General features: G+C 43.1%; 2 protein-coding genes across 7 annotated transcripts; one reads left to right on the top strand and one right to left on the bottom strand.

Moving 5' to 3' along the window:
- Positions 1 to 2,521: 2,521 nt before the first annotated feature.
- On the bottom strand, positions 2,522 to 11,063 carry LOC124045722 (methyl-CpG-binding domain protein 5-like). Of its 3 annotated transcripts, XM_046365277.1 has the most exons (10): positions 10,855 to 11,063; positions 9,780 to 9,987; positions 9,327 to 9,435; positions 8,839 to 8,978; positions 8,550 to 8,652; positions 8,298 to 8,466; positions 5,066 to 6,144; positions 4,000 to 4,981; positions 2,753 to 3,661; positions 2,522 to 2,639 (listed from the first exon to the last, which is right to left on the bottom strand). In XM_046365277.1, exons 3-9 carry the CDS (start codon positions 9,363 to 9,365, stop codon positions 2,832 to 2,834), a joined length of 3,342 nt encoding a protein of 1,113 aa, XP_046221233.1. In that variant the 5' UTR covers positions 9,366 to 9,435; positions 9,780 to 9,987; positions 10,855 to 11,063; the 3' UTR covers positions 2,522 to 2,639; positions 2,753 to 2,831. The 3 variants fall into 3 exon arrangements, with proteins under 3 accessions (XP_046221233.1, XP_046221231.1, XP_046221232.1); XM_046365275.1 differs by having other exon boundaries at positions 4,000 to 6,144; XM_046365276.1 differs by having other exon boundaries at positions 4,000 to 6,144; positions 9,603 to 9,987.
- Positions 11,064 to 11,733: 670 nt separating this feature from the next.
- Positions 11,734 to 23,700, top strand: LOC124045723 (SH3 and cysteine-rich domain-containing protein 3-like). Of its 4 annotated transcripts, XM_046365281.1 has the most exons (14): positions 11,734 to 11,993; positions 12,539 to 12,600; positions 12,855 to 12,933; positions 15,031 to 15,184; positions 15,295 to 15,392; positions 15,519 to 15,579; positions 15,658 to 15,755; positions 15,883 to 15,946; positions 17,615 to 17,667; positions 17,791 to 17,885; positions 17,995 to 18,046; positions 20,492 to 20,629; positions 22,674 to 22,795; positions 23,008 to 23,700. In XM_046365281.1, the coding sequence occupies exons 2-13, from the start codon at positions 12,584 to 12,586 to the stop codon at positions 22,770 to 22,772; spliced, it is 1,008 nt and encodes a 335-aa protein (XP_046221237.1). In that variant the 5' UTR covers positions 11,734 to 11,993; positions 12,539 to 12,583; the 3' UTR covers positions 22,773 to 22,795; positions 23,008 to 23,700. The 4 variants fall into 4 exon arrangements, with proteins under 4 accessions (XP_046221237.1, XP_046221235.1, XP_046221236.1 ...); XM_046365279.1 differs by having other exon boundaries at positions 11,734 to 11,983; positions 22,674 to 23,700; XM_046365280.1 differs by having other exon boundaries at positions 11,734 to 11,914; positions 22,674 to 23,700.
- The last annotated feature ends 752 nt before the right edge of the window (positions 23,701 to 24,452 follow it).

Here is a 24,452-nt window from a genome sequence, read left to right on the forward strand (position 1 = left end):
GGCTAACTCATCTGCTTGGTGATACACCCCCCCCCCAGGTAATCTGATTCTAGATCTGTGGTCAGGGGCAACTTCTACCTTGAGCATCTTGAACACCCAAATGTGCACAATCCACACGCACACAGACATCATACAATCTCAAACAGAGCGCAAATGTAGGTCATTCAAGTAGATACTTTTATCCTGACTCACAGTACACACACTGAGAAACAGTGCAGTTTTTTGTAGACATAATTCTAACACTTACATCATAACAGATCTCAATCAATCACAATGTCAAGCAACCACACAGACTTAAGAGAGGACCTAAGTGAAAGCATCCACATAACTATTTTTCATTTTTTTCATCTAGATCACTCCCATTCAAAAAGGTAAGAGGTTGGCATGACAATATATTAGTGCAGTGTAAAAACAGAGTGGGGGAGCTTGGACAATATAAAGCAGTGATAGGGGCGGGGTTGGGGTGAACCTGCTCCTGTCACTGTCTCTGGGACCTGGCCCCCCGCCGCCTCCTGCCCCGGACCGACCTCTCAGGCTTCAGCAGCACCACCTACAACACAGACACACATCACATCATCATTAGCAGTCTGGACGGCAGACACTAAGGGACAAACTGATCTAATAGGTCCAATGAAGTTAAGGGTTGTGGGGTGGTCTAGTGTTTTACCCTGGGTTTAGGTTCCTCTAGGCCTGGAAAATCCAGTTCTCTGAAGTCCTCTAGCACATTCTGTAGCCTGATTTGGGTTTTTTAAACACACAATAATATCAGTATATTTACACTGGTATTACATTTCCTTGTTCTTTGGAAAAGTGGCAGTGTTATAAGTGCCATCGAGAAGATGGGCAGAATAGTAAATCGGTGCTCATCGTTATCAAATATTCAAGTACAGAATCAAAATGAGCTCACGTTTGTTTCCTTTTCCTGCCTCTTCTGGCTCCCCCCATTTGTGCAGTTTGGTTCTGAAAGGGAGAAGGGACACTGTAATCAATAAGGCACAAATTACATCAATCTTTCACTGCTTGTAATGCAATATTGTGTCTAAATGGCATTTTTAGCCATGCAGCGGTAAAACAAAATGACATCCGTTGGGCTTGGAGGATGGATTTAGGGATCCTTTTTGACTGTGTTTAAATCAGGACAATAAACTAAAGGAAACAGCAGCCAGACTCACCCTGCTCTGCTCCGTGTGCTGTAGACCCCCAGTCTCCTCCTTGGGGCAGCTGCTCCCGTCTCTGGGACTCTGGTACCCTCCTGCCTGGGGTCTGTCCCCCTGCCGATCTGACACAGCCTGGCTGTACGAGTCTGTCTTGGCTTCCTCCAGGTAGATGGGAAGCAGAGGAGGGTTAGTGTGACACTCTGGGAATTCCAACTTGTTCTGCGGGGGCGTGTTGGAGCCATCGTTGCTGGGTTTAGGGGTGCCCTGAGCCGGGGAGTGGGCTGCCTCCATATTGAGCCGGGACAGGTCAAGGTTCCTCAGGGTGCAGGCCTGCCGAGGGCTCAGGGAGAGGGGGGCACTGACCTGAGGGAGGAGAGCGGAGGGGGAACGGCGCTCCCCAGGGTAGGAGGGCGGTAAGGCACCGAAGGCATCCGTCCCAGACTGAACTGCTTCCTGCTCTTTAGCACTGACCTGGAGGAAGGAGGTGTAGATAGTGTCCATGAAGGAAGCGTAGGGGTCCAGGACGCTCACCACGGAGCCCTCTCCACGCTGGGACACGGGGGCCAGGGCAGGACAGGGGCTGGGCGCAGTCTCTGGGGTAAGCCGATTGGCTGGAATATCCTCCTGAAGGGAGGAGCTGTCTGTTTCCTGTAAGGAGATTGGCTTTTCTCCCTCTGAGGGTGGTGCCATGTTGAGCTGAAGAAGGAAGATACAGATATTTCAAAAATCACAGGACAAGGCTTGTGTCAGGAGTGGAAAACAATGGCCTGTGTGGTCCAGTGGTTACAGCCGTTGATCCTGGCACACATGTATGCCAGAGTCGGCATTGGGTTCGAATCCGTCACACTGGCATTTTACTCCCCCCTTCCCTTGGCCTTTCAAACACTTTACTACTATCTCTTCAATAAATCAAAAAATTGTACAAAAGGAGTGGGACTGCGCCACTCCTAAAAAAAAATAAGTGGAACACAACAAGTACCTGGATGTTGTTGAGGAGGTTCATGGCCCCATCAGGGCCCTGGAGCAGAGGCATGCCCAAGGCAGAGGCCTGTACGGGGGGCAGGAAGAGAGGGCCTGCACCTAGCCCCAGAAGACTGTGGAGGCTAGTCAGAGCAGACAGGTCTCCTACAAATACACATGGTTCATCATTAAAACAGTTTGTGAATGGGATAAGGTGACATTCTAAGCAATATGTGGGTAATGTACAAGATATAGTTTTGTTGTAGCTGTTCCCCAAGTTTGTAAATAATTCACTATTCATAAAGTGAAATGTAATAGAAAAGACTAACTATGATTCCGCATTTGTAATTGACAACAAAACCTTGATATTTATAGCAGTGTAAATGAATGTTGCTGTGACTAACCTAGAACCCCTGGGTTGAGGAGAGTAGGCAGTAACTGGTGGAGGACAGGGTTGTCCTTTCCCTGGACAGACAGGGGGATTAGAGTTTCCATCCCCCCATCATGGCCTGAAGCTGAGACCTGGATGGAGACAGGATCAAAACATCAAACTGACATCTAATAAAGATACAGTGTTAACTATTTGACAAGGGAAAACTACAGGGTAGAGGACCAGGCTAAGGGAGAGAACCTACCTGAGGTGGGGGTTGCTGAGTTAGGGGGAGATGAGGGGCAGGCGGGAGGCCAGTAGAGCCCAGGGCAGCAGTTAGCAGATCAGGGCTGAGGGAAAGGAAGGCCGGGGGAGGCAGGGGGGGTGGAGAGCAGGAGCGACTGCAGGGCCTGGAGGTGCCCATCAGCTGGGGGAAGCAGGCCCTGGAGGGCCTCAAGGAGCCCAGGGCCGGGGAGGGATGACGGGTCCAGGAGTCCAGACCCTTTATCCAGAGACAAACCGTCCAACAGGGCTGGGATGTGCTGCCGGAAGGGGAGGTCCAGGCTCAGCTGGCCAAGCCCAGACAGGGGCAACATGGCAGTCTGCTGCTGGCCTAGTAGCAGGGAGGCCATGAGGAGAGCCTGGAGGCCCAGTTTCTCCCCCATCCCCAGATCACACTCCTGGCCTGGGGTAGGGGCAGCAGAAGGGGGTAACAGTGGGTTCAACAGACCCAGGAGATTCAGAGGCAGCTCTCCCTGACCTCCCATTAGACAGGGGAATAAGCTAAATGGAAAGTTGTGGTTCAGATGGGCAGTCTGGTGTTGTTTCTGCTGTTGCTCATGCTGTAACAGTAGTTGTTGTTCTGATTGTTGTAGTAGTTGTTGATCAGGCAGTTGATGGTGTTGCTGAGGTGTGTTGGAGATGGGGAGGTGACCCTGCTGACCGCCAATCCACAGGCCCAGGGGCAGAGAGCCCAGGATAGTGGGGTCCAGGAGGGAGGGCAGGCCGGCCGTGGCAGATAGAAGCTGGAGAAGCTGCTCCTGACTCATGAAGGGGAAGGCTTCAGCCAGGGGTAAGGAGCAAGTGGAGTCCCCCAGGGTCTGGGGGCTGCAGCCTCCCTGGGGTTTGGTCACTGTGGAGCCCTGAAGATCAACACTCTGAGGCTCTTGCACCCCTAGAGAGGATTGGAGAGAACCAGGATTAACGGCATGAGGAAGGTTCTTTTTCAAAACAGACAGTACTCAACAAATCTCAACACGTCTAATGAAAAATTTGTGTATTTTCCTAGGCCTCAGGTAGCCTAGCGGTTAGAGCGTTGGGCCAGTAACTGAAAGGTCGCTGGTTTGAATACCTGAGACAACAATGTAAAAAATATGTTGATGTGCCCTTGAGCAAGGTACTTTTCTCCAGTAGAGCTGTACTACTATGGCTGACACTGTAAAACAACACATTTCACTGCACCTATTTGGTCGGTGTAAGTGACAATACAACATTTTAAAGGTTCATCCTCACCTGTAGTGTTGTTGCCGGTGGTTCTGTCCAGGCACCCCTCCCCAAGAGGTGTGGTGGAAGAGGCTGCCAGCAGTGCCAGCATGTGGTTACTGAGATCCAGGGGTCTGGGGGAGGTGGTGCTGCTGTAGCTGGTGACGCTGCTGCTATGGTTGGAGGTGGAGGTGCTGTTGAGACCAGGGCCTAGTGTTGACATGCTCTCCATCTCCATTGATTCACTGACTTCAGGAAAGGCCTGGCCAATGGGTGACTGGATGGTGGTGGCATCCATAGGTTGGTTTTGGGCCTGCCACAGCCTATTAGGGGTGTGTGGGGTGGGCGAGGGGCTACTGCAATATTGTGCTGACTGAGCGTTGGACAGGGCCATGGAAGGAGACCGTCTCTGTTTGGGACTAGTCCTCGTATGTGGTCGAGACGGAGACTGTGCATTACCTCGCCTAGACTTTGACTGAGAGGGAGAGAGGGGCTGTGATGGGCCTTGTGTGGTACTGTGATTAGTGGGGGACTGCACGGAGAATGGTCTGATGTTTAAATGGGAGGGCGAGGGAGACTGCCTGGGGCTCTGCCTCATGCCTCCTGTGCAGTGTCCAGAGCCGGGCTGGGCTCCAGTGGCTTGAGCGTTCTGCACACTGAGCAGGTGAAGCAGAGCAGAGAGAGGCTGGGTGGGGGGATCCGGTTGACCTGCCATGATTGTTGTGAAATCCAGGGCGCCGTCAGGCTGCTTCTGGGGCCCTGCGAGTGTGCCAGAGTGCCGGACTGAGAGCCTTAAGGCCTGGAGGTGGTTCTCTAACATGGCGGGGTAAGGTGAGGCTGAGGTAGAGGAGGGTTGAGAGTGCGAGGAGAGGTTGAGCACGTCGCCGGGGGTTCTGGGACCGGTCATCTGGGACTCCTTCAGCATGCTGAGCACTGTGGGCGAACGCCGCTGCCGCTTCCTGTGGGATGTCCGGTCCGTACGGGAGAGGTGAAGGGGACTGGAGGCTAGGGGCTGGGAGAGGGAAAGCAGGGGGGAGGCTGCAGACAGGGGCCTAGCGATTGAGGGAAGGCTGTTGTGTAAAGTGCTGTTTGTTACCTTCAATTGCTTAGACTCCCTCGAGACCTCCAAAGAGAGGGCTGAGTTGAGGATGCTGCGCGAATTGGAGCTCTGGTTGTGAATCATCTGGCTGGCCAGCTGGGCCTTGGCTGCTGCCGAGAGGAGACTGCTGGCAGGAAAAGAAGCTGGGTGGGGTTGCTTCTGGTGGTTCAAGAACTTTCCAAGAGGCAAACCAGAAGGACCAGCACTGATCTCCATGCCTGAGGCAGAAGCAGGTGCCTTTGTGGGCATCCCAACCTTTTCAAGAGCTAGAGAGAGGATATGAGGATTGTTTTGGTTGCTCAGTGAGTTTGGGTGAAGGATGTGATTATTAGTGCTACTGTTGCCAGAGTTCTTAAACTGCTCTAAGATGTCCTCAAGCTTGTATTTTGAGAAATGGAGGATAGGGGACCCCTCTGGTATAGGAGAGTGTGAGGAGGAAGAGGATATCCTTCTGGGGGGGTAGCCACCAAGCACCACCCCTCCCACCCCCTGCTCAGAGTGAGCAGAAGAGGCGGAGGGGTGGCGTGAGCGCTGGCGGGGAGAGGGGCAGTTCATACTCACAGAGGGAGCGGGGGAACATGAGGGGGACAGGGGAGACCCAATGATGATACCATGTTGATGACTCTGACCTCCCCTGCCCAGTGTCCCAGGGGAGGAGGGAGGAGGGGGAGAGAGGGGCCCCATATGAGGAGATCTGAGGGCTTCTGGAGTCTGTGGTGCCCTCTGACCCTGACTGAGATTCTGAGGCGTTGGTGTGCGTGGGGACCTCTGAGGTGCCCCATAGCTGGAGAATGGAGAGGTGTTGGGGGGGAGATTGAGAGGAGGTGGCAGTCTCCTCAAAATATCAGGCGTGTGATAAGAGTTAGTGCTATTGTGTGAGAGGGGTGAGGAGCCATTGTAAGAATACACAAGTTGGGGAGAATTTTTAGGACTGCCACAAGAGTTGGGGTGGAGGTTATTGTTGGGCCTGGACTGGACTAGATGGTGTTTGGAGGTGTAAGTGCCACGTTCTTTTTCTTCCCTGTCCACTCTCATCCTCTTAGGATCTCTGTTCTCCATAATGCCACTGGTGACCTCTGCAACAACAACAAAAATCTACATTAGAGCTTGCACAATAATTGTATAATAGTGTAACCTGACAATTATGGGCAATAACCATGAACTCACATTTTCCTTCATAATTCTTAATACATTAGTAGGGGGTGAGATTCAACTTCCTTTTCAAGTAGATATAGGTTTACCCACTAGCAGTTTTTAATCATTTTTACATGAAGTGGGTAAAGTCGGTAGCCTAATCATTTTACGAGAAAAAAGGCATGGTCAGGAGTAGAAGCTTCGTTTCCAAAAGTTAAAAGTGGTCATAACCATTTGTTTTGAGACGGGTGTCACCAAAGCTGTGTTGTATCATAGGTATGTCGTAGCTCATTTTCAAAGATGCAGAATTATAATACATTACAAGCTCAAAACATTTTTCACAAAAAATGGCAATTACAACAATAACCATGGCAATTAATTGTTACTCAAAATCCCATATTGTCACAGCCCTAACCAACATGATTAATGACATTTCTGAGAGCACTATTTGAAGAGCACAATGTAAAAATGCTTTGGTACCTACCCATCAATAGCCGTTTAATGATCCTGAAAGCACTTCATTTCTGTTACATCAGATCTATTCATTTTTAGGCGCTGACACAGTGCCTTCATTAAGTACTCACACCCCTTGACATCTTCCACATTCTGTGTTACAGCCCAAATTTAAAATGTATAAAATGATGCTTTTCTAAATGTTTAAATAAGCTAAAAAGTATTCAACCCCTTTGTTATGGCAAGCCTAAATAAGTTCAGGAGTAAACATTTGCTTAACATGTCACATAATAAACGCATGAACTTGGGGCAATAGAGTTTAACAGGATTGCTGAATAACTACATCATCTCTGTACCCCACACATACAATTATATGTACGGTTCCTCAGTCGAGTTGTGAATTTCAAATACAGATTCAATCAAAGACCCGGGAGGATTTCAAATAACTTCCAAAGGGCACTGATTGGTAAATGGGTAAAAAATACAAATAAAGCAGACATTGACTATCCCTTTGAGCATGGTGGTTATTAATTACACTTGGATGCTGTACCAATACACCCAGTCACTACAAAGATACAGGTGTCCTTCCTAACTCACTTGCCGGAGAGGAAGGAAACCGCTCAGGGATTACACCATGAGGCCAATAGTGACTTTAAAGCAGTTAGAGTTTAATGGCAGTGATAGGAAAAAAACTGAGGATGGAACAACAACATTATAGCTGCTCGACAATACTAACCTAATTGACAGAATGAAAAAAGGGAGCCTGTACAGAATGCAAATATTCCAGAGCATGCATCCTGTTTGCATCAAAAAATAAACGTAAGAGAGCTTAGCATAGGTCAAATCCTAGAGGAAAACCTGGTTCAGTCTGCTTTCCAACAGACAATGGGAGACAAATTCACCTTTCAGCAGGACAATAACCTAAAACACAAGGCCAAGTATACACTGGTGTTGCTTACCAAGACGAAATTAAATGTTCCTAAGTGGCCCAGCTACAGTTTACTTAAAAATCAGCTTAAAAATCTACAGCAAGACTTGAAAATGGCTGTCGAGCAATGATCAACAATCATCTTGACAGAGGTTGAAGAAAAAAAAAATTGTGCAAATGTTGTACAATCCAGGTGTGCAAATCTCAGAGACTTACAGAGAAAGTGATTACAGATGCCAAATGTGATTCTAACATGTATTGACTCACGGTGTTGAATACTTATCTAATCAAGATAGTGTTTTATTGTTATTTTTTTATTCAAATGTTAGTATTTTTCTTCCACTTTGACAGAGTATTTTGTGATCGTTGACAAAAAAATGGCAATTAAGTCCATTTGAATACCATTTTAAACAAAATTTGGAAAAACTCAAGGGGTGTGAATACTTTCTGAAGGCACTGTATTTATCTGTGTGACTTTCTGAAGGCACTATATTTATCTGTGTGACTTTCTGAAGGAACTATATTTATCTGTGTGACTCTCTGAAGGCACTGTATTTATCTGTGTGACTTTCTGAAGGCACTGTATTTATCTGTGTGACTTTCTGAAGACACTGTATTTATCTGTGTGACTTTCTGAAGGCACTATATTTATCTGTGTGACTTTCTGAAGGAACTATATTTATCTGTGTGACTTTCTGAAGGTACTGTATTTACCTGTGTGACGGGCAACATAGGGCAGTTGTGAAGCCTGCATACTGCGACAGAGCGCTGCCATGGCAACCACTTTCCTCCGATGGTTACAGAGCTTTGTCATGTCCTGCTCTGCCTTCCCCACCGGCTGGCTGTGCTGTTGAATGTTGACCCCTAGGCTAAAGTTAAACACCTGCAGAGACAAAGGAACATACATTCAGCAAACCCCAGTCAAAACCGGTTGTGAGACGATAAGTGAGATGTAGAGGGAGTCACCTTGTGGATGACCAGCGGACACTCGAGGCCACACTTGCATGTGCCATCGGTCAACAGATATGACTTAACCTCTTCCAGTGAGGACAGGACTGCGCCACTTGGACTGTAGGAATGGACAGGGATGCAGGAAATGAGTGACGAAATAAAGGGGAGGGGAAATCTTTTTTTTTTTTACAATTCCCTGCTCCAGACCAGCTTTTGGGAAATGAAAACATTATAATGGCTCATATATGTTTATAACACAAGTATAAAAAGTATTATACCCGCCTGTGTTACTGAACTTGCTTACCTGACATACACCACAAGCCCGTCCTTCGCTCTCCTCTGCCAGCCAATGGGGACTTGTATTGCCACAGTGTGAACTCCATCCTTGTCTCCACTGCCACTCTCACTGCCTCCCATCATTTTGTAAAAACTGCTTTGCAGCACCTTCGGGATAGAAGAAGCAGGAACAAATGTAGAATGAATACATGCTTTGATGAACAACTATTACGACCACTATACTGAGATTCTGACACCAATGTTTTCCCACAAAAAAAGACAACCAGAGTTCCAACTCGTAGAAACCAATATAAAGTCTAACATAAAGCATGCCTGATGATAGCCCATTCATCAATGCTAACTACCTTTAGCACCTATTGTGGATAGTGTCTTCTGGCCAGGGCGGTTTTGTTAAGCTTGTGCTAAACGTTTACACACATCACTTACGGTACGGTTTTGAAAACACATCTTATCTTTCATATCTGTTAGGAAAAAAAAGGTTAAAACACTACACACCTTTATAGGGTTGGGGTTCCCACACGGCCATATTTCCATGTTACAGCGTCTGTTTACGGAAAACAGAGTCGACCAATTGTGCTAATTAGCTATCTGCGTCTCCGAACACCTGTGTAAACGGAAGACGGACGCCACAAACTTGTCACTGAAAAATACTGCTGGCTGCAACTGTGTTAAAACCAGTTAAAACAGTGTACAGTAAGTACATATTTTGCATTTGTGAAATTATTTTGATGTGATATGAAAGTAGAGGGCATTATGTTTCTAGAAACGTACCGCAACTGAGAATCCATTCACATTGAGATGGAGTATTTAGCTGTTTTGGATGCCAGGGGCATTTCGCCTCTAAACAGAACATGTAAGGTCCTTGGACTTGGAGTAACGTTGGGCTCTTTTAGCCTGTTATTGGGCTAGCCTGGTGAGTGAGGAAGGATATCATGTTCTCAAGCCTACCTTGTCATCTTTGAAAATGCCAAATATATTATTGGCTATGGTATCCACCGTGTGAAGGCCATTGTGTCAGGGGAGAAGCACACACACTCTGCCAAACACCCTCCAACACCTTGCAGAACTCTCCAAGAACTAACGTTAAGTCTTCTGGCCCTGCTTCAGAGGTCAACTCCTCCAAAACTCTGCAGCTGACACTAAGGCCACAGTTTGACTGCAAAGAAGATAGACCTGACGTTAGATAGCCCTAAAAAAGAATACGTGAAAATGATGAACAAAAATAATCTCTCGATTCTGAAACACAGCCACATAGCATTCGAGGAAGGGGATGCATATATTAGGATAGGCCTAGTAGTGGTACTTCAATTAAGTGACGTATTATCAAATAGCTACCTAGATAGTTAGCGAGCTAAATGAGACTGGTGGTGTGTGCAGCTGGATGTTGAAATTGAAAGGGAAAACAGCATTTGTAACTTGATAATAGTTATCTAGCCCACATGCACACTATACTTTATAATATAGCCATTACAGAAACGGCACATAAAGTTAAATCACAGTCACAGCAATGATTGTCCTACATAGCTAGCTAGGCTACCTTTATCCAACTAACGTTAGTTAGCTAATGTTGCAGTCTAAAGTGTCGTAACAGCTTGACAGACACACCTTGCAAAATAGTAACATTTCAATAATGGGAACTTGGGAGGAATTTGTTTATATATTGTCATGCATGCTATCTAGCTAACGAGCAATTGTGCGAAATGTATTCTACCATTCTGTTCTCAAACAAGGTCGCGAAGTTTTTGGAGTCTTCTCCAGTAAGCTCGCGGGAGAACCCCGGACAGAGTTAGCTAGCTGGCTTACTAACGCTAAATTGTTTTGGATGTTAACATTATCTAGACAGACGATGTGGTGATCAATCCTCCAGTGCAAATGATTTGCGCCATCAATCAACTATCCGTCTGTCAAGCTGCATCTGCCCGTCTCGTTAAAAACAAAGGACAATAATGCTTCATTTTACTGCGCCTATGATCTCGGGGCTAGGCTAACGTTAGATGGCTAGCTAGCGTTGACAGAAATTTACTTGATTCTGGAGTGTCCCAAGACCCAAGGATGTCTGATCGTGTCGCCAAATTATTCAGTCGTTATCTCCAGACACTGTTCGATCAAGCTGGTGTATGTTTAGCAAAAATGGAGCTCATCCGATGCACCTTTTAATCTCTATTTCACAGTTATTATTTTTTTCTTGCAGATTCCGTGCAAAAAAAATAATGGAGTTTTCTATGGAGCATGCGCACTGGGGCGGCGAGGGACTATTGTACCCACAATGCAACCGGACCTTTGTAGTGGTAGCCGACACGACCCCCCAAATGAAGAATAAACTGGCCATGGTTCTCTGTTCTTCAACTGGGCTAGGGAAAAATAGCCTTTTGTAGAATGTCATGTTTTCTTCCATGGATTAGCTACCTCTACTACATCAGTCTTTCACAATACAGTACTGTACTTTTTCTTAATATATTATGTAGATCCTCTCCTTATATATAAACTACACGTTTTTCTTTGTTTAAAATGTTCTTTAACCTGGCAGTACAATAAAGATAAACATAGCCTATTTCCATTCCATTCCTTTGTCAGTATTTTCCATAGAAATATAATTATTGTTGTCATAACGATGTTGACAACAATGAGAGCAACTAAAACAATACTGCTTATGCCTACAGTTTGTACAGTAAGCCAACAGTTGGCTGTGTGTGTCTTGGCCTGTCCTCTCAGGCTGTGACAGGGGTCTGCGGGGTCATGGCTAGAAGGGAAACAGCTTGTGTCAAATTAACATCAAAAGTAATTTTTCCCCCATTTTAGTGAGACAAAGCTGGATCCCGTCTAGCCATGACCGATCTACAGGGCCAAGGAATGGGTGTGAGTATCGGATTTCCCCTCGTCACCGGTACCCAGCTGTCTCACTCACTCAAACTGATGCCTGCCTTTACAGTCCCTCACTCACTCACCCCTCTGCTCTACCCACTAACCATTGGATCGCTTTTTGGAAATTACCTGCATAAACCTGAAAAGGGAAATATCAAGAGTCGGAATGGTTCGGAGGCCTCCGGTGTGACAGGTTGCTCACCACACATGAAAGCAAACTGGTGAAGAAAGGCTTTTACCATACATCCACATACCAGATTTAATTTCTTCATTTACTGGACTAGCAACCAGTAGGAACAAGTAACTATATTGCATGCCCCTTTTTTTGTGTATGTGTGTGATCTGTTCAGCTTAGTCCTTTTCTAAATAGATATCATATATTTTATCATTTAGATATATAGCAAATTCTTTAAGTTTCATTATTAAGAGGGGACTGAATTGTCAAATTCTCACTAAGACTGATTCTGGTTTTATATCATTGTCATTTTTCAGAATCTCTCAGCTCATGCCCAGTCTGGCAAGGCACCCAAATTTAGCCATGATGAGATTGAGTTACCCTGCTCCAAAATAGTAGAGTGTGTGTGTGTGTGTGTGTGTGTGTGTGTGTGTGTGTGTGTGTGTGTGTGTGTGTGTGTGTGTGTGTGTGTGTGTGTGTGTGTGTGTGTGTGTGTGTGTGTGTGTGTGTGTGTGTGTGTGTGTAGGCTTGTGTAAGTAAATCATCTCCCCCTCCCCCCATTACTACATGCGAGAGGAGAGGACATGATTGGGTCACGTGTCTCATTAAAATGGTCCCATTCAAATTGAGAGCCAGTGTTTCTGTTCCCCTAAACTGTATTCTGTCTTAGGTGGGTAGCACTGCAGGACGAGAGTGAGAGCTTACACACTACACCATGGCCCAATATGACCAGTGAGTCTGCTCTCTTGTTGCTGAACTGAATACATAGGATATTCCTTTGTAATAGATTTACCTGGTTCTAAACAAAACAACGAGGGAAAGATTTAAGTATTAGATTATTCATTGCAATAGACATGTAAAACTTGGTAAAAATGTCCAGCTCAGCCACCGTAACAATACTACTGCAATATCCGCCCTTAAATATAGGTCAGATATCCTTGTTTGTTGATGTTGCTTAATGGTCTCTGTTCGTTTCTCTGAGTTAGACTTGAAGATAAACATTCTGTGGATATCCACGATAACCCCACAGCCCCTGACAATATTGTGAAAGAAGAAGACAATACTGTGAGTAGCATGACAATCTGCCACTGTTGGTAACACCATCCCTCAAACAGTTTAAAATAGCAGCCAACTAGGATGGTCAGAATACAGTAACCTCATTAGTAACATGTGAGGCTTTCTGCTCCCCTATTTATATTCTGCAGTAAGGTGACACTGTGGGCTAAATCCACAGAGCCTTTTTCATTTACCACTTACTCTCCAGAAGTAAAATAATGGTTTCAATGGAAATTTTTCTACAGTGCAGTCGGGAAAGTATTCAGACCCCTTTACTTTCCCCACATTTTATTACATTAAAGCCTTATTCTAAAATTGATTAAATTGTTTTTTTTTCCCTCATCAAGCTACACACAATACCCCATAATGACAAAGCAAAAACTACTCTTTAGAAATGTTTGGAAAATGTATCAAAAATTAAACACTGAAAGCTTCTTTGGCAGCGATTACAGCCTCAAGTTTTCGTAGGTATGACGCTACAAGCTTGGCACATCTGTATTTGGGCTGTCATGAGCCTTTTACTGAGGAGTGGCCACTCTACTAATAAATGCCGGATTGGTGGAGTGCTGCAGATGGTTGCCCTTCTGTAAGGTTCTCCCACCTCTACAGAGGAACTCTGGGGCTCTGTCAGAGTGATCGGGTTCTTGATCACCTCCCTGACCAAGGCCCTTCTCCCTTGATTGCCTAGTTTGGCCGTGCGGCAGACTCTAGGAAGAGTCTTAGTGGTTTCAAACTTCTCCCATTTAACAATGATGAAGGCCACTGTGTTATTGACAGTAGTGTAAAGTACTTAAGTAAAAATACTTTAAAGGTACTACTTAAGTAGATTTTTGGTGTATCTGTACTTTAACACATTCCTAAAGAAAATAACATACTTTTTACTCCATACATTTTCCCTGACACCCAAAAGTACTCGTTACATTTTGAATGCTTAGCAGGAGAGGAAAATGGTCCAATTCACACACTTATCAAGAGAACATCCCTGGTCATCCCTACTACCTCTGATCTGACGGACTCACTAAACACAGATTCTTTGTTTGTACATGATGTCTGAGTGTGCCCCTGGCTATCCATACATGTTTAAAACAAGAAAATTGTGCCGTCTGGTTTGCATAATATAAGGAATGTGAAAGGATATATACATTTACTTTTGATACTTAAGTACATTTAAAACCAAATTATTTTAGACTTTTACTCAAGTAGTATTTTACTGGGTGACTTTCACTTTTACTTGAGTAATATTCTATTAAGGTATCTTTACTTTTCCTTAGGTATGACAATTAGGTACTTTTAATGCTGCAGACATTTTTTGGTAACCTTCCCCAGATCTGTGCCTCGACACAATCCTGTCTCGGAGCTCTACGGACAATTACTTTGACCTCCTGGCTTGGTTTTTGCTCTGACATGCACTGTCAGCTGTGGGACCTTATATAGACAGGTGTGCGCCCTTCCAAATCAAGTCCAATCAATTGAATTTATCACAGGTGGACTCAAGTCTTAGAAACATCTCAATGATGATCAATGGGAACAGTATGCACCTGAGCTCAATTTTGAGTCTCATATCAAAGGGTCTGAATACGTATGTAAATAAGGTAGTTCTGTTTATCTTTAGTATATTTGTTAACATTTCTAAAAACCTGTTATCTGTCATTATTGGGTATTGTGTGTAAATTGATGAGGAAAAACGAATATAATACATTTTAGAACAAGGTTGTAACATAAAATGTGGAAAAAGGAAAGGGGTCTGAATAGTTTCCGAATGCACTGTATGATATAAATAACAATCATGATATGAAATCATTGTTTTGATGAGACTGATTCTTTGGATTTCAATAACAATGTTTTACCTCCAGCTGAATCAAATCAAATGACATATTAAGCAGATGTTATTGCGGATGTAGTGAAATGCTTGTGTTCCTACCTCCAGCAGTGCAGTAATATTGAACAATGTTTAGACAATACACAGATTTAAAAGTAAAACAATGCAAATAAGAAATATATAATATATATACCAATCCAATATATACCAATCCAATCAGCGGTCACTAGGCAGGGGAAAGGAAGGAAATCTGTAAAAGTATTGAGATATAAGCACCCTCTCTACAGGTATACTTTATTTATGAGGAGGAGGTGGAAGTGGAGGAGAAGGAGCCCGAGCCTGAGCCCGTTGTTATATTGGTGAATGACAAACCACACAAGTTCAAGGACCACTACTGCAAGACGCCCAAGTTCTGTGACGTCTGTGCTCGTATGATAGTCCGTAAGTTATAACATTGGCCACAGTGGCTCTTGTATTTATTAATAGTATCTGTAAAGCTGAAGCTTAATAATACTGACTAGCTTCTTATAGTTGACTTCTCAACCTTTCAGTCAACAACAAGTTTGCTCTACGGTGCAAAAACTGCAAGACCAACATCCATCACTCATGCCAGTCCTATGTCGAGTATCAGAAGTGCTTTGGCAAAATTGTAAGACATTTTCAATTCATAATTTAGATAGTCATTATAATGTCAGAACATGAACAAGTTGCCATTGCATGCAGTTGCCAAAAACAACAATTATTCTACATGTTCATTTTGCTGTCTCTCCTATAGCCCCCAGGTTTCAGACGGGCCTACAGCTCCCCTCTATACAGTAGTGACCAGACAGATGCAGGTAAGACACTAACCATCTCAACAAGTGTTCAACTTATTTTTTACTATGTGCTCTCTCTGCTGCTTCCCTTCTGTCTAGCCCACTCCAACCGTAACGACCCTGTGTTTGACACCCTGCGGGTTGGGGTCGTCATGGCAAACAAGGAGCGCAAGAAGGGGTCTGAGGACAAGAAGAATGTGAGTGTGGACCTTGTGTCCATATTAGCCAAAAAAGAAATGAATGACAATAAGTGGTGTAATTTACTGACAACCATTTGCATAGGGATCATAAATGGCATGTTAACCATCTTTTTATCCCGCCAAGATGATGATGATGATGATGGAGGAAGAGGAATCCCAACAACCCAAAGAAGACGAACAGGCAGAAGGTATTGAAAAAGGATGAGAATGTCCATATTGAAGCATGTGACAATTCAAGGTGATGCCATCTATGGTTCCACTGCATCAACTATACAAAAATACACTTTATTTATTTAAAACAACGTATTTTATTTAAACATACTGTGCCATATGAAATGACATTGAAGCTCATCAAAGTGAATGATAAATAAACCGAAGCATAAGGGGTGGTTGGTTGTCAAGCAGTTGCTAAACAATACACAGTACCGGTCAAAAGTTTAGACACACCTACCCATTCCAGGGTTTTTCTTTATTTTTTACTATTTTATACATTGTAGAATAATAGTGAAGACATCACAACTATGAAATAACACATATGGAATCAGGTAGTAACCAAACAAATGTTAAACAAATCCAAACATATTTTAGATTTAAGATTCTTCAAAGTAGCCACCCGTTGCCTTGATGACAGCTTTGCACACACTTAGCATTCTCTCTACCAGCTTCATGAGGTAGTCACCTGGAATGCATTTCAAATAACAGGTGTGCCTTGTAAATTTGTGGAATTTCCTTCCTTCTCAATGTGTTTTTGGCCAATCAGTTGTGTAACAGACACAGATGTGTAACAGACACATCTTAACATCAACTGTTCAGAGGAGATTGCGTGAATCAGGCCTTCATGGTCGAATTGCTGCAAAGAAACCACTACTAAAGGATACCAACAATAAGAAAAGATTCGCTTGGGCCAAGAAACACGAGCAATGGACATTAGACCAGTGGAAATTTGTCCTTTGGTCTGATGAGTCCAAATTTTAGATTTGTGGTTCCAACCACCGTGTCTTTGTGAGGTGCAGAGATGGTGAACGGATGATCTCTGCATGTTGGGTTCCCACCGTGAAGCATGGAGGAGGAGGTGTGATGTGTGGGGGTGCTTTGCTGGTGACACTGTCAGTGATTTATTACGATTTTAAGGCACACTGAACCAGCATGGCTACCATAGCATTCTGTAGCGGTACACCATCCCATCTGGTTTGCACTTAGTGGGACTATCATTTGTTTTTCAACAGGACAATGACCCAACACACCACCAGGCTGTGTAAGGGCTATTTGACCAAGGAGAGTGATTGAGTGTTGCATCAGATGACCTGGCCTCCACAATCACCCGACCTCAACCCAATTGAGGTGGTTTGGGAGGAGTTGGACCGCAGATTGAAGGTAGCAGCCAACAAGTGCTCAGCATATGTGGGAACTCCTTCAAGACTGATGGAAAAGCATTCCAGGTGAAGCTGGTTGAGAGAATGACAATTGTGGAAAGCTATCATCAAGGAAAAGGGTGGCTACTTTGAAGAATCTAAAATATTTTAAATTTTAAATTGTTTAACACCTTTTTGGTTACTACATTATTCCATGTGTTATTTCATAGTTGTGATGTCTTTACTATTATTCTACAATGTAGAAAATAATACAAATAAAGAAAAACCCTGGAATGAGTAGGTGTCCAAAATTTTGACTGGTACTGTATGTATGTCAACCTTTTCCCAGACTAACCAGAATGACATCCAATACAGAACAAAAAATGTATGTTACGCTGAATGTCAAGGAGCAACATAAAATTAATGTAATACTGACTATAAAGTTGTGGAGTTGACCATTGTTGTATTGAAACTCTACAAAGACCCTGTGTGATGTCCTTATAGGAAAGCCAGAGGGGGATAAGAAAGGAGACAAGGCTGACAAAGCAGATGACAAGGTAAGGGACTGTAAATGCCTGACATGATGTATACACTAACCATGTAAATATCAATAATAACACCCCGTCTGGTACATCAATACAATTAGTAGTTAAATAAACATTGGTGTATGTTTGCTACAGAAAAAGAAGGAGATGGGAAACATGGGAAATCAGTCACATTACTACCTGGCTCTGTATCGCTTCAAGGCTATTGAGAAAGACGACCTTGACTTCCAGTGGGTTTACCAATACATTTCCTTATATTGTATGAATTAGGTTTTATGTCCAACATTTCAGTCTTGTGATACAATTTGATAAAAATATACAAACCTTTGTGTTTTTCAGTCCTGGTGATCGAATCACTATAATTGATGATGCAAATGAGGAATGGTGGAGGGTAAGTGTTCCTGAAAAATGTAGCAATGACTCTGCTAGTAGTCTCTATGCCACAGGGTTCAATTCTCGGGCCGACTCTTTTCTCTGTATTTATCAATGATGTCACTCTTGCTGCTGCTGGTGATTCTCTGATCCACCTTTACGCAGACGACACCATTCTGTATACATCTGGCCCTTCTTTGGACACTGTGTTAATTAACCTCAAAACGAGCTTCAATGCCATACAACACTCCTTCTGTGGCCTCCAACTGCTCTTAAATGCTAATAAAACGAAGTGCATGCTCTTCAACCGATTGCTGCCCGCACCATCCAGCATCACTACTCTGGACGGTTCTGACTTAGAATATGTGGACAACTACAAATACCTAGGTGTCTGGTTAGACTGTAATCTCTCCTTCCACACTCACATCAAACATCTCCAATCCAAAATTAAATCTAGAATCGGCTTTCTATTTCGCAAAAAAGCCTCCTTCACTCATGCTGCCAAACATACCCTCGTAAAACTGACTGACTTCCTTGACTTCGGCGATGTCATTTACAAAATAGCCTCCAAAACTCATCAAACTGGATGTAGTCTATCACAGTGCCATCCGTTTTGTCACCAAAGCCTCATATACTACCCACCACTGCGACCTGTATGCTCTCGTTGGCTGGCCCTCACTACATATTTGTTGCCAAACCCACTGGCTCCAGATCATCTATAAGACTTTGCTAGGTAAAGCCCCGCCGTATCTCAGCTCACTGGTCACCATAGCAACACCCACCCGAACACACGCTCCAGCAGGTATATTTCACTGGTCATCCACAAAGCCAACATTTACTTTGGCCGCCTTTCCTTCCAGTTCTCTGCTGCCAATGATTAGAACAAATTGCAAAAATCACTGAAGCTGGAGTCTTATATCTCCCTCTCTAACTTTAAGGATCAGCTGTCAGAGCAGCTTACCGATCACTGTACCTGTACACAGCCAATCTGTAAATAGCACACCGAACTACCTCATCCCCATATTGCTATTTATCCTCTGAATCTGAAATAGGTAAGCAGTTTGGTTTGAAGAAATGAACTGTGGGAGCAATTATTAGGAAATGGAAGACATACAAGACCACTGATAATCTCCCTTGATCTGGGGCTCCACACAAGATTTCACCCCGTGGGGTCAAAATGATCACAAGAACGGTGAGCAAAAATCCCAGAACCACACGGGGGGACCTAGTGAATGACCTGCAGAGAGCTGGGACCAAAGTAAAAAAGCCTACCATCAGTAACACACTACGCCGCCAGGGACTCAAATCCTGCAGTGCCAGATGTGTCCCCCTGCTTAAGCCAGTACATGTCCAGGCCCGTATGAAGTTTGCTATAGAACATTTGGATGATCCAGAAGAAGATTGGGAGAATGTCATATGGTCAGATAAAACCAAAATATAACTTTTTGGTAAAAACTCAACTCATCGTGTTTGGAGGACAAAGAATGCTGACTTGCATCCAAAGTACACCATATCTACTGTGAAGCATGGGGGTGGAAACATCATACTTTGGGGCTGATCCGTGTAAAGGAAAGAATGAATGGGGCCATGTATCGTGAGATTTTGAGTGAAAACCTCCTTCAATCAGCAAGGGCATTGAAGATGAAACGTGGCTGGGTCTTTCAGCATGACAATGATCCCAAACACACCGCCCGGGCAACGAAGGAGTGGCTTCGTAAGAAGCATTTCAAGGTTCTGGAGTGGCCTAGCCAGTCTCCAGATCTCAACCCCATAGAAAATCTTTGGGAGTTGAAAGTCTGTGTTGCCCAGCAACAGCCCCAAAACATCACTTCTCTAGAGGAGATCTGCATGGAGGAATGGGCCAAAATACTTGCAACAGTGTGTGAAAACCTTGTGAAGACATACAGAAAACGTTTACCCTCTGTCATTGCCAAAAAAGGGTATATAACAAAGTATTGAGATACACTTTTGTCATTGACAAAATACTTATTTTCCACCATAATTTGCAAATAAATTCATTAAAAATCCTACAATGTGATTTTCTGGATTTATTTTCCCTCATTTTGTCTGTCATAGTTGAAGTGTACCTATGATGAAAATTACAGGCCTCTCATTTTTTTTAAGTGGGAGAACTTGCACAATTGGTGGCTGACTAAATACTTTTTTGCCCCACTGTATTTATTGCCTTACCTCCCTACTTTTCTACATTTGCACACAATATACATAGATCTTTCTGTTGTGTTATTGACTCTGTTTTATGTGCAACTCTGTGTTTTTGCTTTTGTCGCACTGCTTTGCTTTATCTTGGCCAGATCACAGTTGTAAATGAGAACTTGTTCTCAACTGGCATACCTGGTTAAATAAAGGTGAAATAAAAATAATAATAATAATAAATCGTGCCTCATGAGATCTACTTTCTATTTTATTGTCACCATTGTAAATAAGGGCAATTATTTATTCTCAGGGGAAGATTGGGGAGAAGACAGGTTACCTCCCCACCAATTACATCATTAGAATAAAAACGGGAGAGAGGGTGTTCAAGGTGACGCGCTCCGTCGTGGGAAACAGAGAGATGGGTCAGATAACACTGAAAAAAGACCAGGTAAGAAACGGGTGTCTCTGTATCAGACCTGAGTCAAATACTATCGCATACAGCAGTTGAAAGTAGTGTAACTGAGGTGTGCTTTATTTAGCTACTGCTGGTCACACTGAATCATGCCCAACTCAAGTATTTGACCCAGGTCAGCTGTCTGTATATGAAAATTATGTTTCTTAGTTTTTCTTTGCACAGGAAACTGATGTCAACTGATTTATGATCATGAGCAGTATGGATGAGTGTGTGCATGTGGAAAGTGACTGTAATTACTGTTGCTACTGTGCGTGTGTGTCTGGTCGTGTGTGGTGGAAAAAGTATCCAATTGTCATACTTGAGTGAAAGTAAAGATACCTTAATAGAAGATGACTCAAGTAAAAGTGAAAGTCACCCAGTAAAATACTATTTGAATAAAAGTATTTGGTTTCAAATATACGCAAGTATCAAAAGTAAACAAAGTAAAATGATTTATAATTCCTTATATTAAGCAAACCAGACTGCACCATTTTCTTGTCATTTCTATTTACGGACAGCAAGGGGCACACTCCAACACTCAGACATAATTTACAAACAAAGAATGTGTGTTTAGTGAGTCCAGCAGATCAGAGGCAGTAGGGATGACCAGGCATGTTCTCTTGATAAGTACGTGAGTTATACCATTTTCCTGTCACACAAAGCATTCTAAAGTACTTTTGGGTGTCAGGGAAAATGTAAGGAGTAAAAAGTACATTATTTTCTTTAGGAATGTAGTGATGTAGAATAATAGTGAAGATATCAAAACTATGAAATAACACATATGGAATCATGTAGTAACCAAAAAAAGTGTTAAACATATCAAAATATATTTTTTATCTTAGATTCTGCAAAGTAGCCACGATCTGCCTTGATTGCTTTGATTGCTTTGCACACTCTTGGCATTCTCTCAACCAGCTTTATAAGGAATGCCTTTCCAACAGTCTTAAAGGAGTTCCCACATATGCTGAGCACTTGTTGGCTGCTTTTCCTTCACTCATCCCAAACCATCTCATTTGGGTTGAGTCGGGTGATTGTGGAGGCCAGGTCATCTGATGCAACACTCCATCACTCTCCTTGGTCAAATAGCCCATTCACAGCCTGGAGGTGTGTTTTGGGTCATTGTCCTGTTGAAAAACAAATGATAGTGGGACTAAGTGCAAACCAGATGGCATGATGTATTCGCTGCAGAATTCTGTGATAGCCATGCTGGTTCAATTCTAAATAAATCACTGACAGTGTCACCAGCAAAGCATCCCCACACCATCACACCTCCTCTTCCATGCTTCACAGTGGGCACCACACATGCGGAGATTATCTGTTCACCTATTCTGCGTCTCACAAAGACACGGCTGTTGGAACCACAAATCTCAAATTTGGACTCATCAGACCAAAGGACAGATTTCCACTGGTCTAATGTCCATTCCTCATGTTTCTTGGCCCAAGCACGTCTCTTATTTTTATTAGTGTCCTTTAGTAGTGGTTTCTTTGCAGCAATTTTACCATGAAGGCCTGATTCACACAGGTTCCTCTGAACAGTTGATGTTGAGATGTGTCTGTTACTTGAACTCTGTGAAGCATTTATTTGGGCTGCAATCTGAGGTGCATTTAACTCTAATGAACTTATCCTCTGCAGCAGAGGTAACTTTGAGAGCTAGTTTCATCATAGCGCTTGATGTTTTTTGTGACTGCACTTGAAGAAACCTTCAAAGTTCTTGAATTTTCCAGATTGACTGACCTTCATGTCTTAAAGTAATTATGGACAGTCATTTCTCTTTGCTTATTTGAGCCGTTGTTGCCATAATATGGGCTTGGTCTTTTACCAAATCTTCTGTATACTACCCCTACCTTGTCAGAACACAACTGATTGGCTCAAACGCAAAAATAAAATAAAAACCCTTGAATGAGTAGGTGTCCAAACCTTTGGCTGGTACTTTAAATAGTCAAATATAGATACCCCAAAAACTTTAGTAGTACTTTAAAGTATTTTTTACTTAAGTACTTTGCCACAACACTGTCCTCCATTCTCTTTGTGTTGCAGATCGTGGTGAAGAAGGGAGAGGAGGTGAATGGCTACTTGAAGGTCAGCACAGGCCGCAAGCTGGGCTTCTTTCCCACTGACCTGCTCCAGGAGATCTGAGCCTGACCGGATCACAACCACAGGTCTAGAGTCACCAGGACTAGGACCATAACCACATAACACCAAACCCAAGACCTAAACACATGATCACAACATTTTCTAACACAACATTTACACTAACACTTGTATTTTCCACTTTTAGGGGCCTATAGAGCTGATCTGGTGAATGTGTAAGCTGTTTGAGCTCTGTAAATTGTGTTGAGTGTAACTTAATACTGCATCCTACCCACCCTAGTGAACTGGATCAGCTATCCATGCAATCCGAGCTGGACAGAGACGTGTGACGTAGGACCAGGAGTGTGTGGTGGACACCTAAAAAGTGAACATGTTTGTGCCATTTTAATGTGATCAAAACCGGACAACCTGAAATGACATCTTCAGAAACTTGAAGCAAAAAAAGTGGCTGTAACTACTGACTGTATCTATTAAGTAACTAGGATTTTTACATTGTTTTTGTTATGTAAACCTAATTGTCTTGGAGGCTAATGTATTGCTTACTCTTATTGTAGTAGTTCCTTTTTTATATATAGTCAGCTGAAATTCTAGTGCTTCATTTTCCCCTTGATGCAAATGTTCAAGAGGGCTTGTTAAAGTGCATGTTGTAATTTTATTTTAGCTTGGGCCGGTCTTTTATCATCTTTAACATAAGTGTGCTGTGTATTCGTTGTATTTTTAGAGCAATAGACAATGTAAGCCTGACTGACAGAGACCCACAAACTTTTGCCAGACAAATTAAGTTGAAATCATTGATACAATATTGTAACATTACGCAACAGTCATTTGTTATGAATTTACTATTTAAGTACTAACAGAGGAGTGCAGGCTTTTCCCATTTATTGTCTTACTTGATATGCATCCTCTGTGACACTATCATAGTGGTGAAATCAATTCACAATTCGAAATAAAGTCCTCTATTTTTGAATCAGTATTTTGCATTTACTGATTGTTTTTGTCTACCATGATTCATGACTTTTGTGTCCAAGCTAAAGAGGGAATCAGTTCAGCTTGTCTACAAAATAGTCAATACAGATACTACTTGTGTCATGTATTGATCCTGTGATGGGAACAATGCAGCCTTCATTATCCTGTGTGAATGCTAGCAGTGTCACATGGAATTATTGTAAATAGTGTCTTATATTATATTAAAATGTTATATTTTGAATAAATGTATCTAATACTATTATATATTCACACGCAAGCATGGCTCTAACGGTGACAATTTGAATAGACGGACATACAACAGAACATTGCATGGTTAGGTTGTAAGTCGCTCTGGATAAGAGCGTCTGCTAAATGACTTAACTTAAATGTAAATGTTAGAACACATACGTACATATACCTCTTCAACAAACTACTAATCGTTTTCAGGAAACGGCTCCCTCACACTTCAATTTATTATAAAACCCGGTAATGGTTTACATAGCAATATCACCCAAACTGTAAGGTCAGAGTATCGCAGTCTTCGCAACTTGAAATTCAATTAATCACACAATTTTAATGGCAAATTTTGGCAGAATTATTATATTTATATATTTAATAGCCTAAATGTATGCGCAAAAGGCATGCTGGGAATTATTACACCCGCTTCCTAATTTTCAAAAAAAATAAATGAAAATGTTGCATTGTCACATACTCCAAATTGGTGCAATGAAATGTGTTGTTTTACAGGGTCAGCCATAG

This window comes from Oncorhynchus gorbuscha, linkage group LG10, assembly GCF_021184085.1.
Source record: "Oncorhynchus gorbuscha isolate QuinsamMale2020 ecotype Even-year linkage group LG10, OgorEven_v1.0, whole genome shotgun sequence".
Classification (NCBI taxonomy): domain Eukaryota; kingdom Metazoa; phylum Chordata; class Actinopteri; order Salmoniformes; family Salmonidae; genus Oncorhynchus; species Oncorhynchus gorbuscha.